Source organism: Physeter macrocephalus, unplaced genomic scaffold (assembly GCF_002837175.3).
Source record: "Physeter macrocephalus isolate SW-GA unplaced genomic scaffold, ASM283717v5 random_82, whole genome shotgun sequence".
Lineage (NCBI taxonomy): Eukaryota > Metazoa > Chordata > Mammalia > Artiodactyla > Physeteridae > Physeter > Physeter macrocephalus.
This window is the reverse complement of record NW_021145368.1, coordinates 89123-99501: the sequence shown is the minus strand read 5'-3', so window position 1 is coordinate 99501 and position 10379 is coordinate 89123. Positions and strand designations below refer to the sequence as shown.

Sequence of the window (10379 nt, the reverse complement as noted above, 5' to 3'; positions counted from 1 at the left end):
TGAGGGCAAAGAAAGCTCTCTGAGTCACACAGCTCCCCCTTTCCCTAGCCCTTCTTCCCCGGGGGGTTTTAAGAACTAGACCCCTGCCCTTCCCCCCCACGTCAGCGCCACGTCCTTGCCTGACCTTGGGTGGCCGCCTCTAAGCCTCGTTTTCCTCCTTTATAAGGCAAGGATAAGTACACCGTCTATCTTGCTTACTTTCCTATCTGATTCACAGGGAAATGGTCTGCAAGGAAAAGGGTAGGTTTCAATGACTGAAAAAGTATAACACCAGAAAACGCAAGGCCTTAACTATCATCACTAGTTCATCGTCAGGGAGTGAATAGAATTCCTCCTCACTGAGACAAGGGCCTGGCCCTGGTCCTCTCCGCCTGCCCACTCTCCCTGTAACTGCACTGCAAGACCCCCATCTCGGCCATGTTTCCTCTTCCTCCTTCCGGGCGTCTTGCCCTTGCCAGGGCTGTGGGATGCTGCCCTCTGCCGGTTCACCTGATTCCTGACCACAGTGGCCCCTCGGGTCCTGAATTTTGGGCCAATATTACCACCTGGTGTTTGACTGAGGCACTGCTGCCAAACTGGAGCAGCTTAGCTTTGGTACCTGTTTGCCACAGCGTCCTCTGAAATGGAGAGAAGGCAGAAATCTCCCGGTCTGGGACCTGAGATCTGTCTCCTGGGTGCAAGCAGATCTCCTCAGGCCAGGTCAGGGCTTTCAGAGAAAATACCTCAAGCTCTGCACAGAGAGTGGGGGCGGGGGGAGGGGGGAGGGAAGAATGCTAAATAGAGGTGTAATTGCCTGATTTGCAGGCAGCCCTGTCTCTGTCTGCATACTTTATTTTAGCGTCCAATGCTGTACACAGCCCCTCTGCATTTGCACCACTGAGGCCTGGCCCTTGTTGTGCCCAACTTACAAAACCTTCTGGCCTCCACAGGGCACTCACAGCATTTGCTGGTGGCAAAAGAGCCAGTGACACATTTCTATGTGTCCTTTCCTTCTCACTGTACCTATAGTCCCTTTTGCAGATGAAATGCAACAGGTAAAAGCAGGGCCACAGCAGTACCTCTGACAGGAGGGAGTGGGTAGTTCCCAGAGGAAAGAGAAAAGGGAAGGGAGAGGGGGCCCCCATCTGAAACTAAAAGCGCAGAGGGTGAGTCATGGGCTTTTCCTGGAGACCCCGAAACAGAGCCCCAGCAAGAGGTGATGACAAAAGAGAAGGCCTCTCAAGCCTCACAAGAGGAAGTGGACCCAAGAGAGGTCAGAGAACGGCCATGCAGAAGGAAAAAGAGCAAACTGAGCTGCTGCGAGCGCCTGAGCCCTGCGGCACAGGAAACGGGCAGAGCCCTCAGGACCCGAGTGGGGCAGAGCGCCAGCCCTGGCAGTGCAGGCCAGGCGCTGGAGCCACCGGAGGAGTACAGCTGTCAGTTCCTGGGGCTGCCAGGGTCTGGGGCACAGGGCCCAAGCCCTGACCAGGTGCCTCAGCTGAGCCTGGGCAGTCAGGGATGGTGCCAGGCTGCTAGAGCTAGCCCGGGCTGGAAACTCGTGAGGGCTTGGGCTGTTACACAGACCCCGTGCAAAAACCTAGCAAAAAGAGCCTGCTCTGCACCATGAGACAAGCCCTAGTGTATGGCTTGGTCCCAGACATCACTACTTCCTAAACCCCTCAAACAACACCCCCTGGCTTGCACCCAGGAGAGTGGCTCGGAGAGGTGGGGCTACAAAAAGAACTGAGTGGCCCTGGGGGTAGGTGGAGACCAGCACTGTAGCGGGGGGACTGCGAGGGAGGGAGGCGTGTCCAGGGAGGAGCTCAGATCAGGCTGGGGGTCAGCACTGGAAGAGGGTTTTCTCTGTTCCTTCTGACTGGGCACTCATTCTGCACAGGACTTTTTGGAAGTTGGAGGGAGGAGGATACTCAGAGTGAGGTGTTGCCCTCAAGGAGGATTCTGGAATCCCCTGGACTCGACAGGGAGGGGGAGGCATTCCCAGAAGAATCAGCTCCTGGGCATCTCAGAACCCTGGTTTGGAGCCTGACCAGAGTACCCCCAACTTCTTAAACAGGCCAGAGGCCCCATTTCTTTCAAGCCTGCATCCCTCCCTCTGCGGTGCACCCTGCCCCTCCCTGAGTCACCCCAGGGAGAGCGGGGGAAAAAAGGGAAGAGAAAAGAGGCATTGACTACAGAGGAAGGAAAAGGAAACAGCAGAGGAGGGAGGAGAGAAGCCACACAGGAGTGGGTGACAGCGGAGATCGGAGAGGGCAGATCTAGGGCAGATCTAGGGCAGGGGGAGACAGCAAGCCGAGCATCCCAAAGGGTGCCCCAAGAGCAAGGCGGCCAGGGGCGGGGAGCCGAGGGGGCGGGCCGGCCATGTCCCACGGGACCTACTACGAGTGCGAGCCCCGGGCTGGCCAGCAGCCACTTGAGTTCTCAGGGGCCCGAGTGGGGCCTGGGGAGCTGGGGGACATGTGTGAGCATGAGGCCTCCATCGATCTGTCTGCCTACATCGAGTCTGGGGAGGAACAGCTCCTCTCTGACCTCTTTGCTGTGAAGCCGGCACCTGAGGCCCGAGGCCTTAAGGGCCCTGGAACCCCTGCCTTCCCCCACTACCTGCCGCCTGACCCGCGGTCCTTCGCCTACCCGCCACATACCTTCGGCCCCGACAGGAAGGCCTTGGGGCCTGGCATCTACAGCACCCCAGGGAGCTACGACCCCAGGGCTGTGGCTGTGAAGGAAGAGCCTCGGGGGCCCGAGGGCAGCCGGGGGGCCAGCCGCAGCGGCTACAACCCTCTGCAGTACCAAGTGGCACACTGTGGGCAGACGGCCATGCACCTGCCCCCGGCCCTGGCAGCACCCAGCCAGCCCTTGCGCGTCCTCAAGGTAAGAGTGGCTCAGTTCTCCTCCCCGCCACCCAGGGGCTGGAGGGAGGCCCGTGTGGATGGGGTCTGTGTGTGGTGTTGCTCTGTGAAATCGACCCACCACAAGCCCTCTGTGTTCGCCACCCAGTCATAACCCCTCTTGGCTTCTCTGTGAATTCACTCCCCCGCCGATCCCCACTGTGTGACCGGAACCTATGTGTCCTGCAGTCCCTGTGACCAGCTGACCTGCCCTGACCTCAGCACGCCCCACCCCCCAGCTTCTCCGCTGCCCACCAGCCCCCTCCTCTCATTTCTGTGTCACCTCCTGCTTCTAGAAGAGGAAACGCCTGCTGATGATAGAACTAGAGACTCAAGATAGATGGAAGGAAAGTGTCCTCAGAGAGTGTGGGGACGTGAAAGGGAGTTTGGGTCAGAGCAGAGGACACTGTACGTCTGGCAGGGCGGTGGCTGTTCTACTGGGGGCCAGGAGCTGGCTCTGAATCCCACACCCAAGTGTGCTCTGACCACTGGGATTCCTGCCCCATCTTTGCTCTACTTCTGCACAGCCCTCACTCTTGTCCCTCTGTACCTCCCCCTCCAGGCCCCTTTGGCCGCTGCCGCGCCCCCCTGCAGCCCCCTCCTCAAGGCGCCCTCACCGGCTGGCGCCTCGCACAAGGGCAAGAAGGCCGTGAACAAAGACAGCCTGGAGTACCGGCTGCGGCGGGAACGGAACAACATCGCGGTGCGCAAGAGCCGGGACAAGGCCAAGAGGCGCATTCTGGAGACTCAGCAGAAGGTTCTAGAGTACATGGCCGAGAATGAGCGTCTGCGCAGCCGCGTGGAGCAGCTGACCCAGGAGCTGGACACCCTTCGCAACCTCTTCCGCCAGATCCCTGAGGCGGCCAACCTCATCAAGGGCGTAGGGGGCTGCAGCTGAGCCCGCCTGGCAGACTATGGGCACCAGCCCCCGGGGCTCAGCCTGGCCCTGGGGACCCTCACCCTAGAAGCCCCACAGGCCGAGTCAGAGACAAAGACCACGGACAAATGGCAGCGGGGGGCAAGACAAGGAGGAGGGCAGGCCCCAGCATAATGATTCTGTGGCTGAATAAAACTGCACTCTGGCATGGTGCTGGGGCTGTACACTGGGCGTGTGTGTGTGTGTGTGTGTGTGTGTGTGTGTGTGTGTGTGTGTGTGTGTGTGTGTGTGTGTGAGTGAGAGAGAGAGAGAGAGAGAGATGGGGGACTCCAAAGGTAGGGAATGCACGAGGCTAGGCCTGCATACCTCTCGATTCCAGGCCCAAATAAACATTCGGGAAATTCAGCAGACAAGCTGCCCACAGCTCTCCCACAGTGCACTGCACAGGCAGGCCCTGCATCTCTCCCCGCACCCGGCCCACTCTATCCCCACCCCAGAGGACCTGGAGCAGCCTCTGGACACTCCCCTAGCAGAGCTCTGTGGCTCACAGGGAGATCCCGGAACCTCCAGTCCCTCCTGCCTGGGCCTGCTGACCCCAGCCCTGCTCTATCTCACCCTGAGGTATAGGTCTGGGAGTTCCTGCCCCAGGAGATCAAGGGAAAATTCCAGATGGCTCTGATGTATTTATGGTCCCTTAGCTCTTGATCCGGGACTCAATCGCTTCTCCACAGTTCCCAGACTTCAGTCTGCCAGACTGACAGACCCCCCCATGCCTCCAACCCACCTGCTCCCACCTTTGTCCCTCATTCCCTGGGCCTTCGGTTCCCTAAAGAATCTGAGTGCTTGGGGGACGAATTAGTTGGGAAAGGCCTTGAGCCCTGTTCGTATATGAGAAAATTGGTAATGAGGAGGATGACAACACACCTGTGCAGTGAAACCCCATGTGGAAAACATTTTTCATAGAACCCTAGCCTGAGAGCCATAAGAGGGCAGTGCTTGACAGCCTCAGTTTGAATTTCCCTCTGCTACTTTCTAGCTGTGTGACCTCGTGCCAGTTACTTCTCTCTGTGCCTCAGTTTCCTCATCTGCAAAATGCGAGGAGTAGTAATGCTGTACGTTCATAGATAAACAAGGCCTGGCATACGGTGAGCACAAATACTTGTTATCATTCCCCTTTGCTAGAACTGAAAGGATCTCAGAGATCTCATCTAAACTTCTCATTTTGCAGGTGAGGAAACTGAGGTCTCAGACAGGGAAGGGACTTACCCGGAGTCTTGCAATGGGTTAGAGGCAGAACCAAAATTAGCTCTGTAAAATCACAGATCTCAAGAGGGGCTGGAAGAGACCTCAAGAGATCATCTGGTAGGCTTTGCCCTCAGACAACAAGATAGTGTGGGCCACATTTGATAGATAAAGCAGTTGAGAGCCGAGGGAATAAGAGACGTTCTCCGGAAACTCACCCAGGTGAGCTTTGCTGTCTCCACACACGCACCTGTCTCTACTTTGCCCTCACACGCTCCCCTCGGAGGCATATGGAACAGTGCGGGGCCAGAGTCAGGGACACGAGACACAAGATGGGCGGGTTAGAGTCTCTCCTAGGCCACCAATGACTTATAGGCCACTGCTTAGAAAGCAGCGTTAGACACCAAGGAATAACCTTCTGAGAGGGAGAGAGACTGGGTCTGGATCCTCCCGGTCCGCTCTCTCTCCCCTCTCCCTCTCCCCACACCTCCACCTCCCCAGTGTCAGAGCCTTCCCACATTGAGGACATCCGGGTGCACCACGCCTGCCTCACCCAGGACTCAGTCTCTTTCCTGCCTTTGCCTCTGTGTCTCTCAGGCACCATCTCCCCTACATCTGTGCTCTAGATACCCCTGCCCCAGGTCTGGTTTGGGCAGACAGATCTGAACCTCGCTAGATTGTTTATTCTACCTGAGTTGGGAAGAAAGAGGCACCTGTCTCTGGATGCCTGGGAGAATCCCACACCTTCCTTTCAGCCCAGGGGAATGGGTTGCACAAAGGGGGTTTGTACAGAGCACGGTAAGTGACTCAACCTCCGGATTTCCTCCTCGCAGCTCAAGACCACTGCCCCTGGACTTATTTTCAAGGTGCTGGGTGATGGGACCTGGGTTGCTTCAGCAGCAGCCCCAAACTTCTTTCCCACAGTTCTGAATCGTGTCTCCTCCCAGCCCACAGCACCCGGGGGCTCCTCAGGGCGGGTGTCTGGCACCAGGTCTGGAGAAGAGCCACAGCCCCAGCTGAGAGAAGAGAACACCTGGTCCCTGCCTGACGCCGAGTGGCAGGCACACCTCGATCCTCTGTGGCAGATCATATCCTGGGGAAATGACAGGTAGCCGGAAGTCACACTTTTAACCCTGAGGTTTTAACCTGACCTCAACTGGTTTGGGCCAAGGTAACTTATTCAACAAGTATCTGTTGAACATCTTTCCTGTGTCAAGCCCTTGCAAGGTGCTGAGAACACTGTGGTGACCAAACCCAACCCTTGGCTGAAGGACCCCTCCACCTGTTGTGTTCAGGCAGGGCAGGAGATTGTGGGTGGCAGGAGAGGGATGTCAGGTGCTTAGCCCCCAACTCCTAGGGACAGGACAGGTAGTCTCTGCAGCTTCCCTCACAGCCTGGGGGTGGTGATGGCTCTCTGCTACTGCTGGAGCTTACCACTTCTGCAGCTGTCCCTTAAGCCTGACCATTCACACCTCTATACATTCATGAATTACCCCCTCTGAATATGCCCCTTGGGGAAACCTACTAAACCAGCAGAAAGGGAGGTGGTTTTTTGTTTGTTTGCTTTGTTTTGTTTTATTTGTTTATTTTTGGCTGCATTGGGTCTTCATTGCTGCCTGCGGGCTTTCTCTGGTTGCGGCAAGCGGGGGGGGCTACTCTTCCTTGCGTTGCACGGGCTTCTCATCGCGGTGGCTTTCTTGTTGCAGAGCACCGGCTCTAGGCACGCGGGCTTCAGTAGTTGTGGTATGCGGGCTTCAGTAGCTGTGGTGCACGGGCTTAGTTGCTCCGCGGCATGTGGGATCTTCCCGGACCAGGGCTCAAACCCATGTCCCCTGCATTGGCAGGCAGATTCTTAACCACTGTGCCACCAGGGAAGCCCAGGGAGGTTGTTTTAGCTGGAGTGGTCAAGGAAGGCTTCTCGGAGGAGGTGACATTGAAGTCGAAACCTTAAAAATGTCCAGGAGGAGGCAGATGTGCCAAACTGGGGAAAAGGAGAGCAGAGGGGAGAGCAAATGCCAAGGCCCTGAGGTGTCCCGGTCCAAAAAACGAAAGGAAACCGGGTGAGGCTGGAGAAATGGAAAGCAGGAGGAAGGGTATGCAAGAACACCGCCTCCCTCCCTCCAGGGCCGTCTTCATTCCCTCTGCCGGGAGGAGGACCATCCCTAAGGAGCAGGCTCCCCATGCCCCGCCGGGTGGAGATGCTGCAGGGTCCACAGGGTCCGCGGGGTTTGGAGGCTGCAGGAAGAAGGCACCCCCAGGAAGGGCGGGTAGCCTCACCCCTGCCTGAGGAAGGTTCGAGGCCCAGGGCGGGGTCACGAGAACTTTGGAAAACCAGCAAATCAAGGTCCAAACAGCACACACGTGCGTTCCCTTGGCTTTACGATCCACAGTTCGGGCCCACTTTTCCTTCCTGGGCAAACCTGGGGACCAGCATGAGAGTCCTGAGCTGACAGACAGGATCTCAGGCCCCAGGGAAGCAGAGGAGGAGAAGGTAGGATGTTGGAGACACCGCCAAGAGGGAGGAAGCTGCCCAAGGTGAGCCCGCCAAGGTCAGTCCGCGGTGGCAGCTCGAACTTGTGAAAGCCGCTGCCCCTGCTCGGTGCACACCTCCCCACCCCACCCCCACGGGTTGCCACATGCCTGGGCCCCCAGGGCCCCCATCCCAGTGTTGCAAGATCCCGGTTGGGGCTGTGAGGGTGGAAAGGGGCCTCTTCACCTCCACTCCCTACCCTGCCCCAAGCCATGAGGGGACTATGGGATGGAGGGGGCTATATAGGAGATGCTGAGGCAACAGTAGCCAAGGCTGGCCGAGGGCCTGTGCACCTCCTCCAGGCCAGTCACTTCCTATCACCCCCAGCAGGCAGACCTTTCCTCTCAGGACTCAGCGGGGCTGCACCCCAGTGGGAAGGGTCGGACCCGGACAGGACTCCAGGCTGCCTCTGTCAGCTGCTGCTATAAGCAGACCTGGCTTGGCCCCAGAAAAACATCAAGGAGCAGCTCATTGAGAAGGCCCATCAGAAGTTCTCTGAGACTACCCCATGGTGAAATGATGGGTATTTTCAGAGGAAAATGGCTGCACCTGGCCATCAGTTCTGACTTCAGGGAACAGCAGAAGGGTCCTAGGACTTGGGAAAAGGAAGGCTTCCGACTAGGGAGACACCCCCACTACAGTGCTGTAACCTCCCCTTCTCTTTTAGAAACATGGATCTGAGCTAGGTAGAGGCAAGCCATACAGAGCATGGGTCCCCCCACCCCACAAGCCAAGCTTCACCCCAAAGCCCCAAACTGTCCAAAACCCTATTGCTCCCCACACCTTGCACTGTCACCCCTGGCCAGACCATCCAACCCTGCTGCAATCGGGACGGTTTGCAAAACGCCTGTAGCTCCCGCTTTGTCACCATCTGAGGTTAGGGCTGCACTCGGGAGATAAGCACAGGCCCCATCCGCCGTCCTGAGTGAGACTGCTGGCCCTGCTGCAATCGGGACGGTTTGCAAAACCCCTGCTGGCGCCAGCTCTGTCACCATCTGAGGTTAGGGCTGCGCCCCAAGATAAAGTCTAGCCCCGCCCACCGGCCCTGCCTTCAAACCTTGCAAGCAGCATGGCCAAGAGACAGAGCTCCAGGGCAGCCCACTCAGGGTCTGGAAGCCTTAACCAGACTCAGGGTGAGGACCCCTTCTTCCTGGTCCTCTCTCACCTCCTCCCCTTTCAACCCCAGCCTCACCTTTGCACACTGCCCTCAGCACCATCCTTTCCCCTCACTCTCCATCTACCCTCCCCGATTCCATCTTCCGTCCTCACCCTCCCTCCTCCCTCACCTCTCTCCTGCCTTCTCATCACACTCATTCATTCATTCATTTGCTATAAAAATACTTAATAACCCCTACTCCAGGCACCTTGCTTGTTATAGGAGCTACAGGATAAGCAAGGAGGACAGTCCCTGCCCTTGCAGGGCTTACAAATTCATGAGGGGGACAGACAAACATACCACCACAAATAAATAGATCATTCTAAATTGCAGGCAGTGCTATGGGGCAGAAGTAAAGAGTGACTGTGACAGATACTAATAAGGGAACCTGATTTAAATGTGAGGGTCAGGAAAGGCTCTTTGAGGAAGTAACATGTAAGCAGATATCTCAAAGGTGAGTAGGAGTCAGTCTGGCAGAAAGTGGGGCTTCCCAGCAGAGACAGCAGCTCTGCCTAGGCCCCAAGCAGGTCCTTGCCGGCCATTGACAGAGCCTGGGGTTGAGGGCAGACTAGACTGAGGGGGAAAGGTGAGGTCGGAGAGGACCTGAGGCCAGATCTCGCTCGAGGGGATGCAGAGCATCAGAGAGAGGAAACACGTTCCAAAGGAAGAAGACATTTCCTCTCTCCTAAGGTGAAAGAGAAGAGATGCAGCAGACGCAGATACAAACAGGTCTGTAGCCCACTGAGGTTGTTCCCGTCTCATGGCTTCTATTTTTACCATGAAAGAAGAGGTGACTGCAAGTGACTGAGCAGGAAGCTCTGAGAAAGGCTTAAAGGTGTAAAATCCCAGCTTCTGAGAGTGGAAGCAGGATTTGAGATTTCTGGCTTGGAAGCGGCCAGTCGAAGTCTAAGATGACAATCTTAGGCGACAACAGTCTGTCCTCTGGAGGGACTTCCTTCGGTGGTCCTTAGCTGCTCGGGAGCAAGTGTGGACAAGACAGATGTTGGGTTCATCTGGGCGTGGGGCTCACCCAGGGAGGCAGGATGGACGGGACAGACAGGGAAGGGGAGGGTTTCGTGGTGAACCTGGAACTTAGGGTGGATAGGGAGAGGTGAAGAGGCAGGAAGGGCCAGTGGTTCTTCAATGAGCTGGTAGAACAGCAGCAGTGAGCCAGCTTGAGCAAACAAACCATAAGGAAAGGAGATCATATCAGAGAGTGGGATGTCTGATTCAGTTATTTCATAGTTACTGCAGTTTCTGGTGATGATAAGGCCTGGGTCTGACCCTGGGGGTGGCTTGCTAAGGTGGATGAGAAACATGTAAGAGATGAGAGGGTGAAGGAACTGAGAAGTGGCCACGCTGGATGGAGCATCCATATGGATGATGGCACCACTTGGATGACTGCCTTGCTCAGCCCCATCCTCTCTCCACAACCCCCGTCCCACATCCCACATCCTCTCATTCACTCCACCCCCCATTAACATCCTCTTCCCTAATCCCTAGTTTCCTACCTCCACATCCTCTTTCTCATCTCCATCCTCATCGTCTCAAACCCCAGCGTCTCTTAACACCTTCATCCTCTCCTTACCCCATTCTCACTCCTCATCCTCATCTTTCTCATCCTGTTCCTCTCAGCACCTTATCTCTCCTCCACACTGGGCACTTGAAAAGCACTATTGCATGGTGGGT

At 56.6% G+C, this 10379-nt stretch overlaps 1 protein-coding gene across 1 annotated transcript; it reads left to right on the top strand.

Moving 5' to 3' along the window:
* Positions 1 to 2358: 2358 nt before the first annotated feature.
* On the top strand, positions 2359 to 3878 carry CEBPE (CCAAT enhancer binding protein epsilon). The gene is made up of 2 exons (XM_007100445.2): positions 2359 to 2868; positions 3448 to 3878. Exons 1-2 carry the CDS (start codon positions 2359 to 2361, stop codon positions 3781 to 3783), a joined length of 846 nt encoding a protein of 281 aa, XP_007100507.1. The 3' UTR covers positions 3784 to 3878.
* The last annotated feature ends 6501 nt before the right edge of the window (positions 3879 to 10379 follow it).